Source organism: Python bivittatus, unplaced genomic scaffold (genome assembly GCF_059951505.1).
Source record: "Python bivittatus isolate LINGU-HERP-01145 unplaced genomic scaffold, Pbiv_v1 ctg000580_np1212, whole genome shotgun sequence".
NCBI lineage: Eukaryota > Metazoa > Chordata > Lepidosauria > Squamata > Pythonidae > Python > Python bivittatus.
In genome coordinates, this window is record NW_028277087.1 from 9335453 (window position 1) to 9361838 (window position 26386).

Sequence of the window (26386 nt, forward strand, 5' to 3'; positions counted from 1 at the left end):
TATGTCCATATAGGCTACATTACGGCTGTGAGCTTAGATGGAATCTCTTGACTCCCAGCCACTCAACTCCCGAGCCGACTGCAAAAACTTCCATTCCTGCAGTTTACTCACAAGGAGCAGCTGTCCAGAGTGCAAGTGGGAGATTTCACGATCCCTTTGTTCGGAGAAATTTCATCGGCCAGCATTCACCCTCTGGCCGTCGTTCTCCGCCGCAATGTTGTCCCCGCTCCTTTGGAGACATCTAGTTCGCCATGATCCTCACCAGAAGGCTTATTCACCCCAATTCTTATTTTGTTTTGCCCAAAATCAAGAACAATCAAAGCATTCCTAATGCCAAACTATGGTTGACCCAAAACAATTCAGCAGAATTGCTAAAGCATGATGGCTTATTTTCAAGTTAAAAAAATACCTTTTTTTTCCATTTCATGCACAACCCCATTAAAGATTCTGACCTGATCCAATGTAGCAATTAAGTACATTCACCCAGTGAATCATTCTTCTTGACTATTATTTTACTAATTTATTCCTTCATTCAAATTTGTTATACCTGCCTGATTCCAACGGACTCTGCCACATGTCCTATTGATTATTACTTCTTTCCCTGTCCCAACAAGTCCAAATTGTGGTAACATGTTTGAAAGTAAAGAATCTGTAATATTCGGAATTTTGACTCACTGCCTGGTTTGGAGAATTATCTGTCTTCAATTCTTTGTGATTAGAAAATTGGATGTAGATCTGTTGACTCCGGAGGACAGGAGCGATAGTGGTATAGTAGCTCACCATAGTGTTAGCTGCTTCTTCTGTGTTCATTTCTATAAAAGCCTGGTGAAGGATTATAAGGAACAAAAAATGTATATTGTATTTGCACAAATACTCCTAACTACAATGCTGCAGATCAATTTACAAAAAAAACTGTTTCTGTATTCACATAGGCAGACAAAGCCTTTAAATAACAGATAATCAGAACCAAAGTTTTGGCATATCTAAACTAATTTTTCTTTTTTTAAAATCACATCTGAAAACTGCTTACCTGATTTTTTCCTTTTAACATTAATAGGTTTGTGACCTTTCCAAAAGGCAACCCCAAGGAAATGACTTCAGCTTCTGTAACGTCACTAGGTAGTTTACGGATGTGGATTACTCGTGATGGAACTCCTGCACTTCTGCTGTCACCTTTGAATTTTTTGCTGTCATTTCCATTGGCTAGAAAAAGATTACATAGGGATAGGTAGTTTCGGATGTTGCCAAGCCAGTTAGTGCACTTATCACAGATCAGTTTGAATACAAGATGAGAAAAAGTTGCATAGTCACTTCACTACTTCTGCTTAAAAGCCTACTATATAGCAACTTCCCTTTATGAAAATCTAGCATGCCTGGCCATATTATAAATTAACCAACTCTAATCACTCCACAGTTTATTAGCTTATAGCATAAACAAGCAATCTGATGCCCACCAATGTATCTGCATATATCTCCCATCAAGTTTTATTTTTAAAAAGCCTATATTTACATTAGTATGAAACATCAAATCAACCAATAATAAATCTCTCCAAAAACACTGCTATTTCCAAAAGTTCCTCTGGGCTTCATTATGTCATGGGATTTAAGGGCAATTTTTCAAAAAATGAAGTGGCAGGTAGTTTTGTTTTACTTTGTCATAAAAAGACAACATTAAATTAGGGTGGTACAGGATATCCTGGGGTCAGATGGAGTCATGAACATTAGCCTCACATACCACTGAGGTTATTTTCTCTGGTGCAGCCATTTTGTAAATGTGTATACATCATCAACTCATAATAGCTATTTTGTGAAGATTTCTATGACACACACTCAAGTTTCTAAATCTGCACATCAGCAAAACTGTTACTTATGGCTAATTTATTCTAATAAGGCTGCTTAATAGAATTATACTGATATGGCCATATAAGTATACATACAAGAGTAATCCAGTGAACTTCTACTTCAGGTTTTGCTACCAGTTGTTGCTGTAGTAGCTTGTACACTATAGTGACTTAGACACTGATATCTAGCTTCATAAAATTATCTTACCAATTCATAATTTAAACACAGATGGGAATTTCACCTCCTAACATAGGTTTAACTCCATGTCTGTTTGCTGTAGTGCAGCTTGCAACTGACAGTAGCAATTCAAGACAGGCAACCAATGGTGTTTTAAGTTTGTTATATACAGCTTAAGAACATGTTCACCAGCCAGTCACATAGCCCTAATAACAGCCACTTCATAATGCTTCCATAATCACACAGCTAGTCAATACAATAGCATTTCTGTCCTCTAAACAGAGTTGGAGGTGAGGCACTTAAGTATACATACTTCAATCCAAAGATAGCATGATCTAGAGAGCAAGGGCAACTTAACACAAACAATTTCACTTTACTTTTAATTCACAAGTCACCCAGTTCTGAAGACTAATACAAGCAATAGAAAATACAAGACAACAAAAACAAACAAGCAAAAATAGCAAGCATTTGTAATTTAATAAACTAATTAGCTAACCCATAATGCAATGGTGCCAGTAGCGATGGGCATGCCCCAGTATGCCCACGTGACACCACTCCTTTATGAGCTGCACTGGTTACCGGTGGGCTTCCAAGTGCAACTCAAGGAGCTGGTTATCATTTATAAACCCCTTCATGACACTGCACCAGGTTGTTTGAGAGACTGCCTACTCACATGGTTTCTGCCTATCTGGCAAAATCAGGCAGAGCTGGTGTGCTTTGGGTTCCTTCAAACAAACAATGCCATCCATCGGGATCTAGAAAGTGTGTCTTCTATCATGAAACCTGACTTCTGGAACAGTATTCCCCCTCTCTCAAAATCTGGGTAGCTCCCACCCTGATGTTCCAGATGTCTTTCAAAACTTGGCCTTGGGATAGGGAGGTTATAGAGCCCCTATTGGTTGTGTTCTGTGGTATTTGGAGTGTGCTGTGTCCAGACATACATTTTTTCCCCTATCTTTTGAAGTGTAAGCCACCCAGTTGGGCAATCTCTAAGTTCAATAAATGAATGAATGAATGAATAAATAAATAATTCTGGTTTTGCAAAATACTAGGTCACATATTCAAAAGAAAATAATTCTGTAGCAGCAGATCTGTGCTACAGAATGCACAAAAGTTAGTCTTAAGGGGGAAAACTGATGAATCAGACTGTAGGCACAACAGTGAGGGGCAGGAGAACAAAGCCAAGATAAAAAACCAGCACACTTCAAACAAATACTATTCAGTTGCATGCACTGGAAAATTGCCTATATACAGTGATCTTACCAGTGTGTATCAGTGTTATTCAGAAAATAACCCTTACACTAAGACAAATCTATTTTGTTTGCAATAAATTCTCTTTTTTCCGCAAATGACTCTTACCTGCTTTTCTAAGCTATGCAAAATATTTCATCAGCATTAATCACCTACATAAAGCTTGAGATATAATTTCAGGTATCAGCGCTAGAAGATTTAGTCTGCTGAAACCCTTCAATAAATGGCAGCAAAAGCTCCTTTGGAACCGGATGCTACCTAACTTTGCAAAACTGACTGGAGTAAGTACGCAGAGGTACCTTGGAGGCCAATCTCTCCTGGCAACTAAATGCTAAAGAAATGCTAAATTCTTGGGGCTAACAGTGTTACCTGCAGAAGCAGAGTTGCTGCTCATGATAAAGGGTCCGTTAGTGACACAAGTAGAGAAAAGTTCGTCAGATCCCCGCTGGAAGAGAAACAGAAAGGGAAAAAGTAAGTTGACAGCACTTTGCTAATTTCTATTCAGGTACTATGAAAACAAGAGAGCAATCCAGAATTAAAGTGGTAGAGAAACTGAGATGGGTGGAGAAAGTAAGGAGAAAGCTTGATTTTCCAACTCAACCCTACATATAATGAAATCAGAAAAAAATGACATGTTAAGAACCATACAAGCAAGGAACAGAGCAACTCCAACAGTGCCCATAACCAAGAGTAAGATTTATATTCCGGAAATATAAGAAAAGAAACAATTTACTTGAATGTTTGTTTAGGCTGCAGCCTTCTTCTCTTAATGCAAGGGAAATACAGAGAGCCATAACTTGGCTTTGCAACGTCAAGAATTATAGTTCAATCCACTTTAAAACAATTTTGTTTTATGAGAGTGAAATATTAGTGAAATAGTAGGATACTATTCCCATTTGAAAAGGGAAACAGATTCCTAAGTGGATAGCAGACCAATTAAAGCATGTGAAATTGAGCTCTTTCTCAAAATGCATTTTTCAGAACCAGCATCTTTCCCAAAGATGACAGAAAAGGGAAAAGGTAGGCATTTATGGGGTGCAGTGACTTGCAGAGCAATGGCTCAAGCTGTACTGTAAAATTAGCAAATCACTCCTACTTGCTTTACTGATATGAAGGCTGAAGAAAAAATCTTCAAGTACAAATGAATCTGACAACATTTCTGAGCTCAAGCTTATCTGAGACAGAAAGCTCGGCATTATTCACCTTTTATTGTCAGAGATGGAAGAATACATATCTAATTTAGCAGAACTGGACAAAACTGGATATATTCAGACACATTAGTGAGAAATCTGAACTGCAGCTCAAGCTTTAGAGGGATACACTCTGCATGGTTGCAGAAACAGTATTGTTTCTATAGAAGTTCTCTATTTGAAAAAACACTATAGTGAGTAGATAAGAGGAACTAGGGAAAGTTCTTGATTAATAGCAGGGGCTTCTTATCAGTTAATAGATGTATTGGAACTCTCCAAATTTATAGCATTTTTGGATGAATGGATAAATGGAAGGACTCTGCCTGTCTTTAGTATTCCCCATTTTCTTTCTCAGTAATAGTGACATTTAGCGATGCCTGTATAACCAGGCTCTGTAAAACATTGGGTTTTGCTGAAAAAGTCTTTCTACGTCTACCAGTTTGCTCTACATCTATTATCAAACCTACAACTGGCAGGTACTGTAACTTTGCCAAATTTGAGCAGAAACAACATTCTTCAAAATCTTTTATTATTAACTATAACACATTATGGTCCTGCATCTAGTTTTCTGAAATTCTGTAAGTTACTTAAGAACATGTCTATAAAGAATGATATTTTCATATAACCTGGTGTGTGTGTGTGTGTGTGTGTGTGAGTGTGAATACTACCTCTCATATAATATCAAACTTTTCTGTGAAAAAATGCAGTATTTTAAAAATTGCCCAACTTACACTGGGAGTTAAGTGCACTTTCTAAAATAAATTTCTGAATTAGAAACACTATGGTAAAATCTCTTAAACCTGTTCTTATTAACATTTCTAGATATGACTAGGAAAGGTCAGCTCTGCAAATTTCATCTACTTCTGAGAAATGTTAGCAATACGCTTTTTCAAAAATCCAAAAGTCTACCTACAAATATTTATATAAAATTTGGCAAACTTCATTTTAAGATAAGGGGTTTACTATTCCTTTTACTTTCTCTTAATTTTGTGATGCAAAATAAAAATTATAGCTTCACTTGAATGCATGAAGATTCAGGTTTCTAAATCAAGATTGGACTCCAAATTAATGCAGGGCAAATCAGACATTTATCCAAATTGGGGACCAAACAGAACACTATGATCTGAATATATCTGTACCATATGATGAAGGTGAAAAACACAAGGATAGTGGCAACAACTGAAGAAGGGGGGAAAAGCAAGACTGATGTGTGTCATATCACCTTTCCACTTAGCAGCTCCCAGTACCTTTCTTTTGCTCAGTCATCACAGGTCCCAGCATGGTATACCCTGCCCGCATGGCCATACTCTGGGATTTATATTTAAAGGGCTTCATGTTGGAGAATACTGAAGAGCAGCTTGGAATCTCCTGCAATGTGCAGGAGTTCCCAGTTAGTCAAGGCAATAATGAAGGGCATTGCCTAAAATTATGCAGCCAATACATGTTTTCTGTTGCTGCCTCAAAAAAGAAAAACCTTTTTCCTTGATATTCTCATGCTATATGAAAGTTCCATCCCACCCCCAACAAAAAGCAACACTCCAAAATATAGTTATGATGTATGATTGGAGTAAGTAATCCACCCAACTAATGAAATCTGTACTGTGTATCTCTAAACTGAGATGTGAGTTAAGACAGGATATGCTTGTTGGTTCACTGGTGGCAGCTGAGGAGAGGTAGGCAAGGGAAGGTGCTGGGAAGATCAAGGGTGAGGCTGGTGGCATATACAGCACTGAAATACTAGCAGTGGCTGAGAGAAGGGAGCAAAGGGAAAGTGCTAGATTTGGGGGATAGGCAAGCCAGCAGGCTAAGCCACGCAGAGAGCAGCTCAGGCGAGGAAGGGAGCAGGGCACACCAGCCTTGACTTACTCACCCTGTCTGGATTTTGTTTCACTTGAAACCTGAAAATGATCCAGGTTTCAGTTCTGCCAAGCTATGGCTGACCCCAGCAGAACTTCTGGAATGCAGTGATTTGTTCCAAGTTTGAAACAAAACAATGTTTCCATTTCATGACCACCCCTAGTTATTAGAGAAAAGTCCTGGTTTACACATTAAATGTTTGTGATTGTTTAAAACATTTTAAGACAGCTGGACAAAGAATCTAGAAGCACCTGACCATGCAAGTACCATTTATTGCCCTGAGATTATAATCCCATGCTGCAGCGAAAAAAAGAAAGGGTCTTTAAAGTTTTTTTTTTTTTAAACTAGGCTAAATTATTTCTTATATAAACAACTATGTTTTTGCAGTCTTTTTTCTTTGCTTTACATTAAAGCAAAAACTAAAAATTTTAAAAAGTGAGGACTTGTACTATAACAGACATTATGGGATCTCAAAGCATCATTACACATTTACTTATGAAAACACCAGCCCAACCTTCTACTCAGAGCAGTTAGGTGAGAATACTGCTATGCACAGAACCGTAAAACTAACAGAATGCTGTCTATTATTCTGGGAACTGGAAAACAACTGACCAAGATATCATAAACTTAGACCTCCTTGATTTTAATTGCTGGGGTTTTTTTCCTTTTACTTACATTTCACTCCTATTATGAATTAATTATATGCTTTTATATGACTTTCCTCTGCAAACATCCAAACTTTAGACAGAACATAAGGAACCTCCTTTAGCTCAACTCAACTCCTGGAAACTTCATGGATACATCACGTTGTTTGCTTGGTAAAGATACAGAAGCCATTTACCACTGCCTTCTTCCCACATGTTTTTTTGCCCATTTCCTGTCTAGCCTCTACCCTTGCAATTTCTTGGTGGTTTCCCATTCAAGTACTAAACATGCCCAGCTTAGCTTTTTGAGATCAGCCAACTTGGCTATGAGAAACAAGAAGTTTAACTGCTTTTAAAATCAGAAAGGACTTCTCTTTTATTATTCAACACTGATTTTCTTGCTTCAGATTTTCAGTGTGGGCACAAAGGGAGTCCTGACTAGTTATACTTCTCCTTTCAAATCTCTTTCATCCAATTAAATATCCTGTTTTTCATGCCACGCAATTAACATGTGGTTAACATTCTCCTGTTAACTGAAGTACCGCCTCTTAAATTATTTTAATTTATAGCTAGCATTTCCAAGAATCATTGCTATATATTCCCTCATTCCCCACACTCTTGGTATTTTTGAGGCCACAAACAAGTTAGGTAGATCAAGCAAACTTTAGGAATGTGAATCAATATAAGTTTTGCTTTAATTCAGAGAAATCACAGGTATCTCTATTTTAATTTTGAGATATAAAGCATTCCCTTCTTCCTATAAAAGTAGACTTATTACTATTGTTATAAATTATATTCTGCAAGAGGCAGGATAGTTATGACTTTGATGCATCAGTGGTTCTGGTATTCCTTGGATGGTTAGAAAACTCAGCTCCAATCATATTAGATTGAATTATGCTCTGCGCTAACTTAGAAGCCAAGTCATTTTCTGAAATCCTAATACACAGGCTAATTATTGTTGGATCACCTTCACCTTTCTTGTTCAGGTATAAAATATACATAGAAGGAAATAAACTTAGGAGCATAGCATGTATTATTTGAAAGTAAAGAGTGAGGTCAATTTTAAACAAGAAATAGAAAACTGGTGCTCTTCATAATATATTAGAACTTCTATACTCCCTTATCCATGGCACCTGGGAATTCTGTAAATGTTTGTTCAACAAATCTGGAAGGCATTAGGTTCCCTCCCCACATCTTCAACTGTTGGTGCTGTTGAGCCCTAAGCTGTGAATCAATGTTTGCCTATCTTTCAAAAAGGTTTTATGACTGCTCAAAAGCACAACTATGTTCTGTTCCAATGTCCTCCTTAGCCTTCTCCAGACTTCCTCCAGCTACTATGGAGACAAGTCATTAAATAAACTCCACTGTGAATGGATCTGAAGGGTGTGGCTGTTAAACAGCTCAAAGTCCTTGAACTCAGAGTAATCAAAGTTATGCAGTCTTTCTTGTCTGATAGAGTAGTCCACACCCAAGTTAACAGCTGCCAGCATTTACAAGTGCATGGCACTGCATGATTCTCATCCAAACCAAATTTCAATGCATTTATTTTACTACCGTGAACACAGAACCTCTTGCCTAAGTTTGCTTACATATTCTTGCACATTTTATACAGTTTCAAGTTTACTTATTTAGTTTGCATAAATCAGATTACAAAATAGTCAACAAACCAACTGTGGCAAAATAAACTGTGTTGGCACAATGTGAATTCATCTAGAGTCTAGTTAGTCTCTCAGTATCAGTTGAAATTTCCAGCTGTTCCACTCCATAAGTGCACCACTGGATAATGGTGGAAAAGGAAGCATTGGGCAGGATGTACTGCTAGGACCCAAACAGCATGCCTGTTTGATATATGGGATAGACAAAGATAGATGTGGGGACACTCTTATCCCACTGAACCTTTGAATCAAATGGCTAGCAGTTACAAATGAAACTATGAAAACTAATTTCAGCCTCAAACTAGTTCAATTATGGCACACACACCCCAAAAAACCCCCAAGGGAGCAGCAGGGCCCCAGTTTAAACACTTGGCCCTGGTTCTAATTGTAGAAATTCACATGAACATGTTTATAAATGTTATAAAATTCGCTTCATTTTAAAATAAATTTTCAGGAGTATCAGAACTACAGTATTTCAGTTTTATAACACATTTGCAGCCACTTAGTTAATTAGAGCATTCCTTTACTTGATACCTGTTTATCTATTCCTAGCCAGACTTAATATGTTTAAGATACCTTCTTCAGTCTCTTGTGATATGTGTAACTATCCTGCTGTTCTTCTGACTCTTAAGCAATGTACTCAGTTACAAATAGCAGTTTCAACTCAATAAGCTTATCACTGACTTGGCCTTCCGGCAGTTGCCACTGGCTCAGCTTAAAAGGTGGGGAATAATTCGCCTAATGGTTATTTTTGCATTTTTAAAAGCAAAAAAAGCCATGTCTAAGGATGCATTCTATAACCAAAAGTAAGGGTTCGACATCTACTGCTTTAATACTTAGGTAAATTAAGACTATTTTTCACTAATGATTACCATAATGTGATTTTTTTGGCCTAGGTTAACCACAATGTGTACATTTAAACATGCTGAATTTAAACTAACTTATGGTTTCATATTATATAAATCAGGCTACTTCAGAATAGTCAACAAACCAATTGTGGCTAAATAATCTGTGTTTGTCAATTCAGCCATAGTAGAAACCAGATGAAATTGGCACCAAGATTAAATGTAATGGCAGACAAGTTGGTCACTTCTTTTAAAAAGGCCAGAAAATTTAATACTGCTACAAGCATTAGTAATATGAATAAACTCGGCAATTAGACAAATAATAGTCAGCTAATACAACATTTTAATCAAATCTGCAGTTGGATTATTTACTGTATTTCTCTGCAAGAAACTAGACGCAAAAAGCATGTATGGCTTGAGAAACTGGCCTAGCTTATATCTGCTACTAATCTTGCATTCTGCAAATGAAACTTTTCCATCAGGATAGTTCCAGACTAGATTTACTTCAAGCAAAGCTTGATTCCTAATGATTAGCATGCCATGTGCAAATTGTTTTCCTTGCAACAATATAGAAGTTTGCCATGTTTTTTGTTTTGACATCAAGCAGTAGCCTGCAGTCCCAGAATCTCCTATATTACTGCCATCTGTTAAGGCTGTGTGATTCTACACTTTGCTATTTCCTTGTTAATCTTCTCTGAAGGCTAAATTATCAGAAAATTTATTCCTGTTTTATTTAAAACACGATACAGGTAGTCCTTGTTTAGCGACCACAACTGGGACCAGCAACTCAGTCGTTAAGTGAAGCAGTTGCTAAGTTAAATAGTGACTATGCTTATGATCTTAGTCCATCTTTCCTTTGCTTTACAGACCTGCGACAGTCATAAATGTGAGGACTGGATGCAAAGTTACTTTTTCATCACTGTTGTAACTGCAAATGGTCACTGTCTGAGGCAATCGCAAAATGAGGACTACCTGTACCTGATTTTTAAAAAATTACTGCTTGTTGACTTTTTTGCAGTGTGAAGCCTTATTAGCACAGCTTTCCTTAAACTGTTTTCTCCACACTGACACAGTATAAATAGGACAAATACTATTGGTTGGCGGGCAGGGGAGAATCAGTATTTTCCGCCACAGTAGTTATCCTGTGTGATTTTCATTTTCCAGAAGTTAAAATGCAAAATTTGTTTTAAAACCTTCTGATTTACTCCGTGAGACCAAACTATTATAATTGCTTCATAAGATTACCAAACAGATTAATAAGGTTGTACCACATATGGCACTGCAGTAAACCAAGAAAGTTAATACAACATATGCATGCTGCCTAAAAACACAGTAAGAAATACTATGGAAGGTGATACACAACAGGAAAAAAACACTTCAGATTCTGGATGAGAACAATCATCTAAATGCTCCTTAATTTGCAATACAAGAACCAGGTTCACACAACATACTGGACTAGTCTAGAATAAGGCCCAATAGTTTATGATTCAGCATGTGTGAACCAGCCCATCACATGAAGCCATAATACAGTTTATATATTTGGGCATAGCATATTATTTATATAACTTTATATAGCTACCCACCTAACAAAGGAAACTCTGGGCAGCTAACAAGAACTAAAACCACACACACACCAGCCAATACAAGGTGGCTCCCAAAAATACTGTTCACCAGCAGTTGTGTTATTTTTAAATGTTTGACTGCTGTATTCACATAAATGTAAATTAATCATGTTTTCTTGTTGTCTTTTCCCCTACCACCTCATTTCCCGATTTAGAATAACAAAAAAAAAAGCAACATTAAAGACAGCAATTTACTCCCTACAAGAATTTCCTGAATTAAAGGGTAAATTTTGCAGAAAACTGACAAATCTGCACACTCCACATGCTCTCCATATTCTCAGACTGAGAAGTATTAGTTAATATCTCTCTCTGTCAACACATGTGGCTCACATATGTGATAGAGCCCATTACAGCAAGCTCACCAAGAGCCAGCTTGTAACAGCCTTTCAACTGAAGATGCACACTGAGGGCTGGAATTTCTTCACTGACATTCTTGGCTTATGGCCTGAAGCCATAATCGCCGTTTCCATGGCAAAGATCCTGGTCTCCCTACAATAACAGGTCTATCTAGCCTGGCAGAGTGAACTGCTCTCTAACAAGGTCAAAGCAGAGTATAATGAAGCACATTACAGAGCCTGCACTACTTCTATAGTAATATGCAGATATCCCAGTCTCAGTTTATGTGATGAGAGAGTTAGACATAAATTTCATGCCAATTCAGTGAACTATATATTCCACGGTTAAAGTTTACATGAGGAACAACTTTATAATAATATACTTTATTGAAGTCTTAAATAAGAATCCAAGCTATTTTTTATTTTATTTCTTGGATTATCAATACTGTAGTAACAACAGAACTTAAGAAATACTCATTCTTTGGTAAAACAAGTGTTTTAACAGCTAAAAACAGCTTTCTCAGATACAAAAAATAGAGGCATCTCAAATACTTTTAAGTATTTCAGACTTCAGCTCCAAGCACCCCTCAACATAATCAGTGTACCCTATTTTCCAAAATCAAGAATTCTTTTTCTGCACAGCTCAGATTTTAATCACATCACCCTTCCCTTCCTGCTCACCTACACAAGTACAATTTTGATAAACTTTAATCAACTGGAAATCTTGCTGACTAGAATATTCCTTTAAGATTCACATTTCAAGGAAATCTATCATAGATGGCGATATGATGAAGACTAGCATGTCTCCCAGCTAAGAGTAGGATGGATTCTCAGAACACCTATTCCTCATTATGTTTGCTGGTATGTGTTTACTCACCATTGTCAGTCTCTATAATGGTGACAAACCTAGGACCAAAATATCCAGACTGAATACAAGTACTCATGCTTTGTCATATTCCAAGATGTTTAACTAGTTTTTAATTAAGAACCAGCCTTTCAACAAAGATTTTTCAATATGTATTAAGGAAACCTGAAAGCCTCAAAAAAATTATTCTCTCACAAACAGAACTGAACTCATCTAATACTGTTTAGATTGTCAACCTTCTTTGCACAAAACTGTCAAAAGAAATTTTATATATCACCAAATATCCCAGAAGCATTCCAGAGTTCACACAATTCTGGCATGTTCTTGTACAATTTCACCATTACTCTCCATACACCACAAAGAACCTAATGTTTTTTTGGAGTTTTACGGTCTAGAAGACTGGATATGAGAGGGGAAAGTTGCTTTTCAAAGATGTTTGTGTGGTATCAGCAATCTTCCCAAGATGTCTCTGTGGAACCTGTTCCCCAGAATACAGCCAACCCCCCCCCCAAAGCACAACACAGTATCAGTGTAGTAATTACTATGGAAGTCTCATCTCATTAATGAAGTCATTCAGAGACCAAAGTCTTAAAGTAGCTTGGTTTGGTGAGAATATAATGCCTTACAACATATAGTTGCTGAAACAATGAAAGGAATAAAAATGCCTACCTTTGTACCACCTGTTATATCTTGGACAATGCTGTAAAAGAAGAAAAAGATCACACAATTAGCTGTTTTACATATATATCAAGGATAGGTGAAACAAACCAAAATAAAGGTCAAAATGTGAAATTCTTAGCAAAGAGAACATGTGTTTAAACTAACAGCAGACACCAATAAGTAATCAGAAATTTAGTTCATAGGAAGATGCATCTCTCCCAGTAAGATTATTCCAAATACCACAAAAAATGCTCTTCCTAAGAATGTGACACTAGACTTCAGACTACGTTCAAGCCAAAAGCAGATGTGCTATACAGTATTGCACATTTACATTTCAACATGTAAAATCCACATGATGACATTTATCTCAACATGCTCAAAACAAGAGGACAAGCCGAATGAAACAAATTCTATTAAGCTTGAAAAAAGGCACTCCACCCAATTCTATATAGTTCAGAGAAGTAGGCTTCGGAATATGATAGTGCCTCCCACAGCAAATTAAGGTTTATGGTAGTACAAGGTTGATTGTTCACTGCAGACATATAGCTACATCTAAAACCTGACTTTCAAGAATAAATAACAAGGTTGCACCCTTTGCTTTAAATCTTAGGCATCAAATAAGTTTTTTTTTAATCACTAGATTTAATGAACACATCAGCCCTCATTGCAGAGTCTACAACTGTTTCAACAGATCCTATGCTCTCTTGGCAGCCAGGACAGCCCTAAGGGAGCTGTCATTTGTCCCTGCATGCATGTCCTACACACCCCTTTCCCAGCATCAGCACTGCATATAAGAATTTCCATGAGTGATGTTGAAGTAGTATGTAGCCACAAGGACAAACAGATATATGGAAAAAGAACAAAGGCTGCAGAAAAGGCTTTAAGTTCTTTCAAGAAATGACACTATCTTCTCTTACTGCTCTGTTTGGTTATTTGCTTTAATTAGCTTGGCTAATTACAAACACTGAGCTATATGTACTCCACAACTGTTTGTTATCCCTCTACACATCCAGTAGATATTTGATTTTCAACTCCACAGTTTTTGCTGTTGCTCATGTCAGATGGAGATGGTGGGATTGTCTAAAATACCAAGATATGGACCAAATTGTCAGCCCAATATCCAGTGGTGCCTGGCAAACCTAGCCTTTTCATGACTGATGAATCCCCTCAGTAATACCACCAAAAGACAGTTGCAAGCCACTGAGTATCAGCAATGCATTTTTCTGCAGCTTTTCCTGAGAAATAATGTGTATTAAGTCACCAAAATGTTTACTGTGTGTATCAGCTTAGAACTTAGCTTCAGAAGCTGGCTTTTGATAAGAAGCTGATGTGATAGTATAGATAACATCTAGTTTAATGTGGCAGAAATTCTTTCCCATACTTTCAGAGGCAATAATATTGAGTGATCTGACAGATTGGCAAAAATAAAGAGGATGTAATGTTACATGTTACATACCTGGCACTAAACATACAGTGGTATCTGCAATAATGACAGTGACACCAAAATGACAACTCATGTGTTGTGACATCATTATACAAATGCCATTATACATGATGACATCACATTGTGTATATCATTTGCCTCTCCTGAGGCAAACATAACTAAGTTAATTTCAACAACTTTTTATTGTACAAAGTCACCTTTAGACAACTCAGATACAACGCAAAACTACCTCTCCTCAGATATATACTGCTCTCCACACTCAGGTAACAAGCTCCCACCCATTAAAGCCTGAAGGGAAAGCCTTGATTCTTATGCAAAGTGTAACAGGAATCATTTTATTGTTCCAGGTTTGCAGAAGGAAGAAATGATGTAGTTCCCACCAAGAACATCTACAATGCACTGAAAAGCAAGTGAAAACCTTTCTTGGCATTAAAAAAAAAAAAAACAGGAGCATACAGCAAGAGCAACAACACACTAACTATGCTATTATAACCACATGCTAACCTTTTTAAAGGAAATTATAAGTGACTGGCCAAACCTGACTCCAAGAATGCATAGAGAAAAAGTTATGGGGTTTTTTTTTGGTGCAATTCAGTTTTGCAAATGAAGAAACAAACTGCCAAGTACCTAGATATAGTTGTGCCTATCATTCAGAGAGTTTTGACAACTTTTGTCCACATTCCCTGGTGTACTTGTCACCAAACAAAAAAAAAAAGGGGGGAGCTATTAAAAATTTGACCAGGTTCACAAAGAATCTCAAAGAACAGATAAAAATAACAGATGTCTGATACGGGATGCAGAGCATAGATGTCTGCAGCTACTCATGGTGACACCAAAATGACAAAACACAAAAAATGTGTTTGACATCACAACAAAAGTTCTCTTTTATAACTGCATCTCAATATCTCACACAAGTACATAAGGAGAGGAGTTTGCATCGGGACCCGTTTCATCATTTGCTCTCTCTTCTGAAGGTTGATGACAAAAGGATAAGGAGAACATATTTCTATGATACAGTCTGCAAAGAGGAAGGCTACAACTTCAAGTATAAAATAAATGTAATTAATAAAGTAATGAAGATGCAAAGAATTAAATGATTCCTATTCAATGAAAGAGCTTTAAAGACCTTGCTGAAAGAGATCAGCAGCAAAGATTACAATTTCTAAATGTATTTTGAGTCTAGATTTTGAAATCAGTTACCCCTAAGAAGGTTCAGAGTAAATAAAGGAAGAGAAGCAAAACAGGGCTAGTTGCAAGAATATCAGAATAGTCTTGACGGATGAGGCCAAGGTCCATCTTAGTCGTCCTTTCATTTTGCAATGTAGCCAAAGAGATGTTTATAATTAGGAGATGGAGACCTATTCCCCTCCAGTTGTTTCCCTGAAATTGGATTTGGACGTATGTTGCACCCAATAGTGAGGTAACATGGAGTTTCAAGATTAATACTCCTTAAACAAACCTGTTCACCATTAATTTATCCAATCTCCCTTTAAACCATTCCAAGGCAATAGCCATCATCAGGTGCTAATGGTTTCCACAAAGTATATTCTGTGTGAAGTATTTTCTTTTGCATGTTCTAAATCTCCTTCCATTAGCTTTACTGTATGATCTCCTAGTACTAATTTTTGAGACCAGGAATAAAAACTTCTACCTACTTCTGCCATGTCATGCATGATTTTAAAAATCTGGATCATGTCCCCACTCAGTTGCCTTTTCTCCAAGCTGCGTTCAAGTATTTTTTTCTTGTTATAGGAAACATGCTCAAACCCACTGATCATTTTAGTTGTCTATGCTTTTTCCTGTTTTATCTGTTTTTTTAAACGTAGCAGTCAGAACTATAGAGAACTAGATTTATATAAGGGCATTACATGTTGGCATTTTTTATCTTCAATCCCTTTGATATTGCTAGCATGGGCCTTTTTCATAACTGCCACACACTGAGTTTTATTCACTGAGCTATCTACTATGAACCCAAAGCCTTTTTTTTTTTTTTTATTAAACAGACACCTCATTATATATGTGTTTTTTTAAAAAGTCTCCATGTACATCATTTTACCCTTACCTAAATTTTACCCTTACCCTTTATTTATATTATTTACCCTTAAATTTTACCCTTATCTAAATACCTAAATTAAATCACCCCTGCCATTTCGTTGACCATTCACCAAATTAAATAAGATCTTTACAATAAAATTTGGTTTTTTATCACCCTGATGATTTAGAATCATTTGAAAATTTGAGTAATTCACACCTTACTCCTATATTCTAGTTAATATTTTCTTGGAAGATATTATTTATATAAGTAGTCTTGTTGTAATGTATTTTAATTAATACTTATTCTTTTTAACTGTAAACTGCCCAGAGTCGCTCTGCAGTGAGATGGGCAGTGACAAATAAATATTAAGATAATTTATGAACATGTTAAAAAGTACCAGTCTCAACACTGACCCTAATTCTTTTGCCTGCCACAATCAAGAGCCTCTACATCTTATTTCCTTCATTGAGAAACTGCCCATTTATTCCTGCTCTTTGCTGTTTTCAAAACAGGCTCTTTTATCTCATGACCACTATGTCTACTCAAGAGCCTTTGATGAAGAACATCAAAGACTTTCTGAATATCCAAGTACAGAATATTGATAAGTGCTGCCAATACTTTTAAATTAAGGAACAAGGTTTATCTTTGTGGAATCCACTTGTTCAACATGTGTTTAGTTATTTTTCCTTTGATTACCAACAGTTTGCCTAGAGCTAACCAGCTTATCATTTCCCAGATGTCCCACAGGTCTCTTTCTAAAATATTCTGCTAGGGGATCAGGAATTTCACATTTGAGTTTTTTAAACATTCAGGACCATTTTATTTGTTCTTTATTTGATTCCATTTGCTTTTGGCATTCTACAGCCATTACCTGGTGGACAGTGACTCATGTAGTACAAACTGATATGTGAACTTGCTTCCCCACTTTTGTTCCATGTGTTTCATTTTTAAAATGAACTGTAAACTTGAGGGCAGAACTGTCCTATTACAGACATTCATTAATTGCTCTGAGAAGCCTTCTGCCTTAAAGAGCAGGATAAAATTTTCTGAATAAAGGTAGGATAGAGAACAATACTGAGGGGAGAAGGATACATACTAGGTTTCACTCTGATTACAAAGTACTTGAAGCAAGACAGCTAAAGGAAAGGGACTTAAGATTCAAATATAACTTAGATTTTAAAAGATGGGTGTCATGGAATGAAAATCAATTAGGTAAAATTACTCTGCATACAGTACATCAAATCATCAAGTATTGCGTTATGACTGAACATTTAGAGGTGATTAGGAATGGAAGGCTCAGTAGGCTTCCTTTTATCTCCCCCCACATCATTTATCTCTTTTTGTATCTCCCTCCACAACTCTTATCCTTTAGAGATACATGTCTTTGATCTCCCAATTGCGTCAACCTCTCACCATCACTCATTTTATTCCAACTCAACCATTTTAACTCTTCCTAGCAGACTCCTTCAGCTTTTATTGTCATAGGGCAGTATATAATCCGCGTAAAGGACTATACCTTTCTCTTTAATGCACGTGTTTAAGTCTCCCCACACCAAATTTTTTTTTTCTTTAAATCGTTGAGAAGGAAGACTGGGGATAGGGCGGAGGCAGAAAAGAAAGCCCTCAGGCTAATTAATATCCGGGCGATGGATGAAGGCGAAATATGGGAAGGGGGCGTGGCCAGAAGACGAGCACGAGGCAGCCGATCCCCGCAGGAACCACCTTGAGAGTTAATAAAAAAAATGGAGAAGGGAGGAAAGGGGCGAGGACATACGGGAGCGTTCATATCCGGAATGTTGAGCAAGTCACGCACTTGAGTAAGAGCGAAGGGGATGAGACGGAGCAAAGCCTCCACATTTACTCCAACCCAGCACACTCCATGTAGATATGCCAGTTTCCCCCAACGAGCATATTCCTGGATGAGAACTGTAATCCGACGCAACGGGGGTGGGGGGGGGGAGAACCAGGCAGGGGAAAACCTGAACCATGTGCCGGAAATGGGAGGCGGAAAACGTTGTAGACAGAACGCGAGGCGCAGAATGTTGGCAGCGGGCAGCCGGATTTAGGTCGCGCGCGCGGCTCAGCCGGGGCGGGAAGAGGCGCGCGGGTGGAGGGTTTAGAACATTTAGTGAGAGTCGGGAGCGAGCGCGCGCGCAGCACCCGAGGGAAGAAAGTGTGGGCGCGATGGCGGCGCCGGCGCAGAACTTTTAAAAAGAAGGAGGGGAAATCCCAGGAGTGGGAAGAGAGAGCGGGGGGGGGGGTTGTCGTGAGACGGGTATGCGTATATCCTGCGTTTTCTCAATTCCGTCTCGAGATTTCGTCTCACGTTTTCGCCACGATCATGTGAGAGTGGCCTAGTTTCTGCCTCCCCCGCACACCCACACCCGCATCCCCTGGAATCCAGCGATTTCTCTCACACCGGACGAAGAGCGGCCGCTCCCTCGCTTCAGTTATGCGACACGGCCAGGTAAACCATGAGCCCTCGCCTCCTCGCCGTCCTGAAGTAATTTCACCTCACAGGTTACCCCCTGCCGCCCGCCGCCCGCCGCCCGCCGCCCGCCACGCTCTCGTTATCGCTCACCCGTCCATGGCACACGAAGGCGGCCCGAAGGGAAGCGGAGTGCAGGCGCCGGAGTAGCAGGAGCGGATCCAACGGCTACGTGTTATATAGACTCACAAAATGGCGGCGCGAAAAGGCTCCGCCCTCGACTCCTTCTCGAGGCTGAAAACTCATTGGCTGTTTGGGCTGTTGCTTTGACGGGGCAGGCAACGGAACCTCGCCGTTTCGGCCCAGCGCGAGCCGACTGGGATTTCTCATTGGTGGAAGCTAGGCGACGGGGGCGAAGTTGGGCTCTGGCTCGCGGCTGGATTGTCCGCCGTGTGATTCGCGGGGCCTTTTCGAGGGCAGGCGGTGAAGACGGGGAGCGGCCATCTTAAAAGAGGTGGAGGGGTTTTTTTTGTTTTTGTTTTTTTGTTCCCTCTGCTGCTTTGAACGCGGTCTGTCCCGGCCGCCATTGTGGCTACGGGCAAATGAATCCAAAGGGCGGCCTGCTCTCGAGGCGGCCATAGTTGGATGATGGCGTCGCAACCCAGGGGTTGAAGCCTTGGCGGCTCTTTTGAAAGATGGCAGAACCATAATTTTCCGGGGAATCCATTCAAGGACCTTAAAAAGCTGGCCGAGCAAACTGAGGAGAACAGAAAAATGGTGATTGTAGCACAGCTTTGCTAGACTCGTTAATTGTTCTTTGAGCTTTTTTTCTGCCCGCTCTTTGATAAGAATTTATATCATATCTAACACAAATATTTTAAATTCGAAACCACTATATATCTTCCCTTTATATTCTTTCTGGACAATTCAAAGCCGTTTTGCCATAAGGGACTTAAAATCTAGCTTTTACTTTTTACTTTGTAAGACTCCTTGTGATATGTAGTCACTCTTGGTAGTTTTTTAAAAAAAATTATTTAATGTTATATATATTTAAGTCCCTCTGTGCCCCAGACCACAACTCCCACCACCCCTAACTATGGGCCCTTCAACAGCTGTCTAGAGCTGCCCATTTCTGGCTTACACAAATGACATTTTTTTTACAAAGATAGAACTGTAAGTATCAAGACTGAAGTGGAGGGGAAAAAAGCCCCCTTGAACTCAGACATACTTATTTCTGAGCAGGTAAATGTAGATTAGCTGTGTTGTACTGATTGTTAATATCAGCATGTATTCTCTTAAGGTTCGTGGCCTGGATCAACAGGCCATCTTGGTGATGGCTGTGACTTGATGGAACACCTTATCCCACAAATATGGGTGGCTCCAACTCTCCTTGTTTGCTAGAAAGAAGTTCAATCAGTACTATTCCAGTGAGCTTTTGGTCTTCAGTTTTGTTGAAGCTATCATCACAGTTAGCTGTTTGTTAATATGTATAATGTATCTTCTGACTGCTAGATGGTGTTCATGGATGCACTCTGCTTGTCTTCTGCCTGTCTGTCCTACATAGTGGCTGTTACAGTCCTTACACTCACTGAAGATGTTACCTAGTCAGGTAATGAAACGTCTGCAAGAAAACAACCAACCCCAAGGGCTCTACTGTTTGATAATACTTTAGTTGTTTTTTTTGTATATTGCTCTACCCTATACTGTTCAGAGTCTGTCTGCCTTGTTTTGACTTATAAATATAAGTCTTATTGGAGTTGGGTGGCCTTAACAAATGCAGTCATCATTATCATCTTAGAAAAATAGTTGGTAGAGAGATTGTGCTGACTACAGTAGAGATCAGTACTTACTCCTGTATCCGCACAATGGCACTTGTCTTTGAGCACACTTCTACAGTGGAGCCAATTAACTTGTATCTTAGTTGCTCCTCCAGAGCAAATGCTAAGGTGACAGTATTGAAGTGTTGCTGCTGGGCAGGGTGTTTTGAATTGGTGGGAACCAACTGCTTTGTCTTGCCTCCAAAGAAGGGATGAATCCTGCTGCCCCCACCACAGATTTTCCCCCTATTCATCACCATAAAAAGGAATACAGGAATAAGTACCAGGGATGAACAAGGTGCTAGGTTCCTGGTAATTTCTGGGCTCCACTTACTGGCCAGATGGAGAGAGTGCTGATCTTGTGAGACCTGTATTCATATTGAGCACAACCTCAGTGACACATTAGAAGACAGCATTAGAAATGGGCTACCAGATCTGAGCTGCAAAAATCCAGATGACCAGTAGGTGACAACAAAGAGATACATAAAACAACTCTTTTCTGCCATTATGTTCAGTTGAAGTATGGCAGACCAGTTCTGGTTAGAATAATTCAGAGGACTTAGAGGGTGAAATTGATGGAATTGTCCTAAGTCATAATATGGTTTCTTTATGGTATAGTGCAATGTATGAATCCAGTCATTATGGTGTCTAAACCACAATTTATACCTTTATATGATCTGTGAACCTAGCCATAATGAAAAATCATGGGTTAGGTGACATCTGAACTTAGCCACTCAATAGGGAAGATTAACTTGATTATGTGCCATCAAGTCAATGTCAACTTTTAGCAACCACATAGAATAGACAGATTTTCTCCATGACGATCTGTCTCCAATCTGGTCCTTCAGGTCTTCCAACAGTGTACCCGACACTGACATCCATCCACTTTACTGCTGGTTATGTTCTCTTTCCTTCCGCACTATAGAATAAAGCTCCCTTATAGACATCATTTTTGCTTATACAATTCACATGAAGGACATGGCTTCACTTCCATGCAAAATAGTCTCATTGTGGTCTCTCTTACATGATTTTAACCCAGCCTTGCTGTTGTTCCTCTGATAGTGTTTAAAAATGCCTTCACTGCTATCTGGTGCAGTGTGTAAACTTTTGAACCTCTAATTAAATTAAAGAGATAAACTGAATTTCTCCTGATTCTCAGGATATGGGACATGTATTTTAAGGTGAAATTATCTGTACTTCAAATATAGGAGAAAAAACAGTTGCAGAGTTTAAGACATTGTAGGGTGCTGGCATTGTTCCCCATTCCTATTTCAGATCCAGTTGACTACCTAGCAGTTTCATCACATAATTTCTATGAGGAACTAAGTAATTTATGAAGAGATATTTTACTCTTGCCATTTCACCGCTAGTACACTGACATCTTCATAGCATTACAGTACCGAGTCATTAGTGAAATGATACAAAACTTGTTCTCATTAGTATAATTTTGGCATAACAATGTTTAGATGACTTTGGAAGGTACTATAAATTGCTAGTAGGGAAATGACCTTATGGTGACTTCTGGGAAGTACAGTAAAAGGCATTACTGTATTAAATTTTAGGATTTATGTTTTCCTATCTGTTCTTAGTCCTTGTTTGGCTTATTTATAATCAAGAAAGTAATGCTTCATGAGGAACCACAGCTTTTCCAATTTCCCCCGTGATGATGATGATGATGATGATGATGATGATTTGGTCACACAGTCAGCCAGATGTTTAGACTAGATTTGCCATTTTTATCCACCTGTCAGGTCCTTCTCTAGGACCTGGGATAGACAGATGTTGTGGTTTGTCCTCTTCTTCTTCCTGAGAGATAGCCTCCAAAGAACATAGCAATGCTTCATTTTCATTTCTTTCTCTAGATTATTTTACAACCACAAAGAATGGATTCAAGAGTCATGCTAAGCAATTATCTGGTTTGTTTAATATTGGTATAGATGTTAATTGACCCAGCCATTGTGGTTTGTAAATCATTATTTGTTTAGTGATTTGTTCAAATTCAGCCAACTCTAGATAATAATTCATGCTTAAACAAAGTATGGCTCATATATATGTGTATGTGTATTATATGCATGTGTGTGAGAGAGAGAACTAGGTTAAAGTAGATCCAGAAAAGTTTTACAAGTTACTATTGCCAAACCAGTTTCAGCAGAAGCATTGCAGATAATAATATATACAGTAGCCTTCTCCAAGCCTATATATTTCACACATGTGGTGCCTTTCAACTCCCAGTTACCAGTAAAACATGGGAATTCTTACAATCAGTTTACAGATGAAGGACCAAAGCATCAAAATAGAACAAGTGAAGAGGAAGGAAGGAAGGAAGGAAGGAAGGAAGGAAGGAAGGAAGGAAGGAAGGAAGGAAGGAAGGAAGGAAGGAAGGAAGGAAGGAAGGAAGGAAGGTTGGTTCATGTAGGCCTTAAAGAAAGCTATCCTATCAATTTGCATTCCTACTTACGTGGTCCACAGTCCAGTCATCCTGTAGCAACTCTTCAGTGCAGAACTTGGAAAGGTCGTGATTCTTTGAAGTGGGGGATACTGAATCATGCATGCCCAGTTACTTTGGTCATTTCCTCCATTGTTTCAGTAGAACAAGATAATGGCACAGTCAAGCTCCGTGTTGGGGACTTTTTTGCTTCTTTGTACTGAGGGAAATTGTTGAAAAACACAGGATAGTTTCCAGTGAAATTGAAAGATGGCAGATTCTCTTCACTGGTGCTCTAAGTGAATTAGTTGACTAAGAATTTCCACAAAAAACAGTATGATTGGGTCAAAACCACTAAGGGTCAGCTGGGATGTAAGACATAATACCTTAACCAGTAGACCAGAAAGTGTGAAAACAGGAATCAATCCCTTACCCAGGACCTTCCCAACTCACTGGTAATTCAAATGCCTCATTCTAAGGGTTCTTCAGAACAAGGTCTTGGGACAAATGCAGCTCTCTGGGCTTTACAGGTCTGCCTCTGCTTTCTTCAGGGTATCAGAATAGTTGAGCAGCCATTCTTGAGGCTCTTTATGGCTCTTTGGGACAACTACCTTTTCCATTACCTTGAATTAAGTGATCCTCAGAACAAGGCATTTTAGTAACTAGTCAGTCTGGAGAGGCCCTAGGCAGCCACCTTGACTTTAAGGCCTTCCTCTGTAGATCCTTTGAAAATGAGGAATTGGCCAAGAAGGGTAGGAGAAAAGATTGGCAAATTACATTCAGGTGGACTAGTCTGAAGGAGTTCTGGCTCCTTAGGCTCTGGATTCTTTTTTATAGGGTAAATGTCCTTTGTGACAGTTCTGCACTTTTTTCAGAGCTCCCCTTCCCCACATTAGATGCATAAGGGTTTTACACACATTATTTTCTTAATTATGTATTTATTTTATATTCTGACTTTCTGCTCCGGTGAGCATCAAAGGTGGCTAACAGTATTTAAAACCAAAACAGAACATACGTTATCAATATAGCTTAAAATAAAATAAATACTGAAACCATTTAGCAATCAAAAGCCAGGCAAAAGAGATGCATCTTTATAGATTTTATAAACATTGAGAGAAGCAGGGGCCAAATGTTAATTTGAGAGAAGACAAGAAAGAGAAACTTCCTTGAAGTTGCAAACCTATGCACAATAATTTTAAACAAAATGGACTAACATCTATAAGAATTCTTGGCAGCTCCTTTGCTGTCAATGAGCTCTATAATATAAGCTAAATTTTCCCACTGAATGCGTGTAGCAAGGTTTACTCTCAGGTAAATGTAAATAAGATTGCAGTACAATATTGTTTAAAATTAACTTTGAGTAAAGGAAAAAATAAGAGAGAATGAAACTTGTAGTTCGGTTTTCTGCACTTTCATTTGAGCTCACTTGTCCTATCTCCAGTTTACCAGCTGTCAATAAATTGTGTGTGGAAGCAAAATAGCATACACTATTATATTACTTCACAATATTGAGTTTCGTTGAGGAGGGATTTCGTTTCAGTGTCAGTCCAACTCTTACCACTTGGGATAAAATTAAATAGATTTCCTTGTTAACTAGTAAATGTTTGATCAGAATCCATCTCTATACCTAAAGGATTAAACTTATACAAGAAGCAGAAATCTAAATTCTGCTACTAAAATGAATTCTGCAAAACCGTCGATTTTGCTGAGAATATAAGAACAACCCATCTAGGAAATCCATGAATAGGGGATGAAATGAACAGCTGTTCCTTTTGCCCCTCTGCTTCCCATTGTCTAGTATTCCAAGGGAAATTTTTGTCAGATATGGAGGTTCTGTTTAGCAAATAGGCACTGAAAACCTCTGCCTGTTCCATTAATTTATCCAGTCCATTACAAAAGGTTCTAAGCGATGCATACAACCACATATTGCGGCAGTGAGGTCCATAAGCAGCAAACCGCTCATTAATTTTACTGTGTGACCCTACAAATCTAGGAGGAGGAACATTTTAATTATTTGTATTTCACTTTACTGGACTTATAAGCTCCTCCATTTGCAAATGTTTCTGTGGCATATGCTCTACCATTCATAAGTTGGGTTAAAACATAAACATAACATCAATTACAGCATCCTGTAACACTTACTATACATACAGTACTAGGAACATAATCAATTTAGCTGACAAATTCCACTGTCAGAGGGAAAAACCTTACAGCATTCTGCCCCCAAGGCCTGCTGAAAAAGCACATTTTAATTCCTTTCTGAAAGCTAACAGGTAGGAGCTGTCTGAATATCTGGGGAAATGGTGTTCCATAAAAGGAGGCAGCAATTGAGATGGCTGTGATCCTTGAAGATCGCCTTCCCTGAGTGAAGGAGTATCAAGGGGTATGTATGTATGTATGTATGTATGTATGTATATGTATTTCGTTACATTTATTATGGCTGCCCACTCCAGTAGACTCTGGGCGGCTTACAAAATCCAAACACACAATTAAAACAATTTTAAAAGATAAACAAAATAGAATGTGACAGCCTGGACTAAAAACAACCAACAGGGCTCCTAACAATAGAAACACAACAGGGCCCCTATAAATATATTAACCCCAGACCTGGGAACAAAGCTAGGTCTTAAGGGCTTTCTGAAATCCCAGGAGAATGGGTGCCATCCCTATCTCAGGGGGTGCTGTCCCAGTGGCATCAACAGAGAAGGCACGCTTCCTCAGTCCCACAAGATGGCAACCTTTAATTGAGGTGATCTGGAGCATACCCACTCTGCCTGAATGAACCAGGCAGGCAGAAACAATTGGAGGTCAGTGGTCCCTGGGCTAACCAGGCCTAACAATCAGCATCTTGAATTGCACCTGGAAGCCAACTGACAGTCAATGCAGGTCACGTAGCAGCAATGACAAATGAGCATAGCAAAGTACCTGTTACTGCTTGCACCACTGCATTTTGAACCAGCTGTAGCATCTAGACGATCTTCAAGGGCAGCCCCATGCAGAGCGTGTTGCAATAGTCCAGGAAGATCTTATTAGGCAGATATTATTGACAAAAGGCAGTCATGCAGGTTGTGAGCCATGAAGGACACTACAGGTGATAACCAGTCCAAAAGCCAACTGGTAACAATTGTAGCTCTCAGGAAGTAGTGTTATATGGAAAAATAGAGATGCACTTAAAATGGATATTAAATTATTTTAAGAAAAGATGGTAGATTGCACAGTGGAGAAAGGCGTCTTTGGAAGACTGTCCTACTTCACACATCATGATAAACTATAATTTTATTTGCTTGGCCTTTG

At 38.6% G+C, this 26386-nt stretch overlaps 1 protein-coding gene across 3 annotated transcripts in view; it reads right to left on the bottom strand.

Annotated features, from left to right (window-relative positions):
• PTBP1 (polypyrimidine tract binding protein 1) overlaps positions 1–19199 on the bottom strand; it is a 42995-nt gene extending 23796 nt beyond the window's left edge. Inside the window, exons 1-5 of one of the 3 annotated variants that reach the window (XM_088149540.1) lie at positions 19004–19199; positions 12953–12983; positions 3640–3715; positions 1031–1203; positions 676–822 (exon numbers count right to left, since the gene is read on the bottom strand). In XM_088149540.1, the coding sequence (XP_088005666.1) occupies positions 676–822; positions 1031–1203; positions 3640–3715; positions 12953–12983; positions 19004–19011 (435 nt within the window). In that variant the 5' untranslated portion in view covers positions 19012–19199. Of the gene's footprint in view, positions 1–675; positions 823–1030; positions 1204–3639; positions 3716–12295; positions 12315–12952; positions 12984–19003 lie in introns of those variants that run through there. The other 2 variants (XM_088149542.1, XM_088149541.1) reach the window with 2 other exon arrangements.
• Between the last annotated feature and the right edge of the window lie 7187 nt (positions 19200–26386).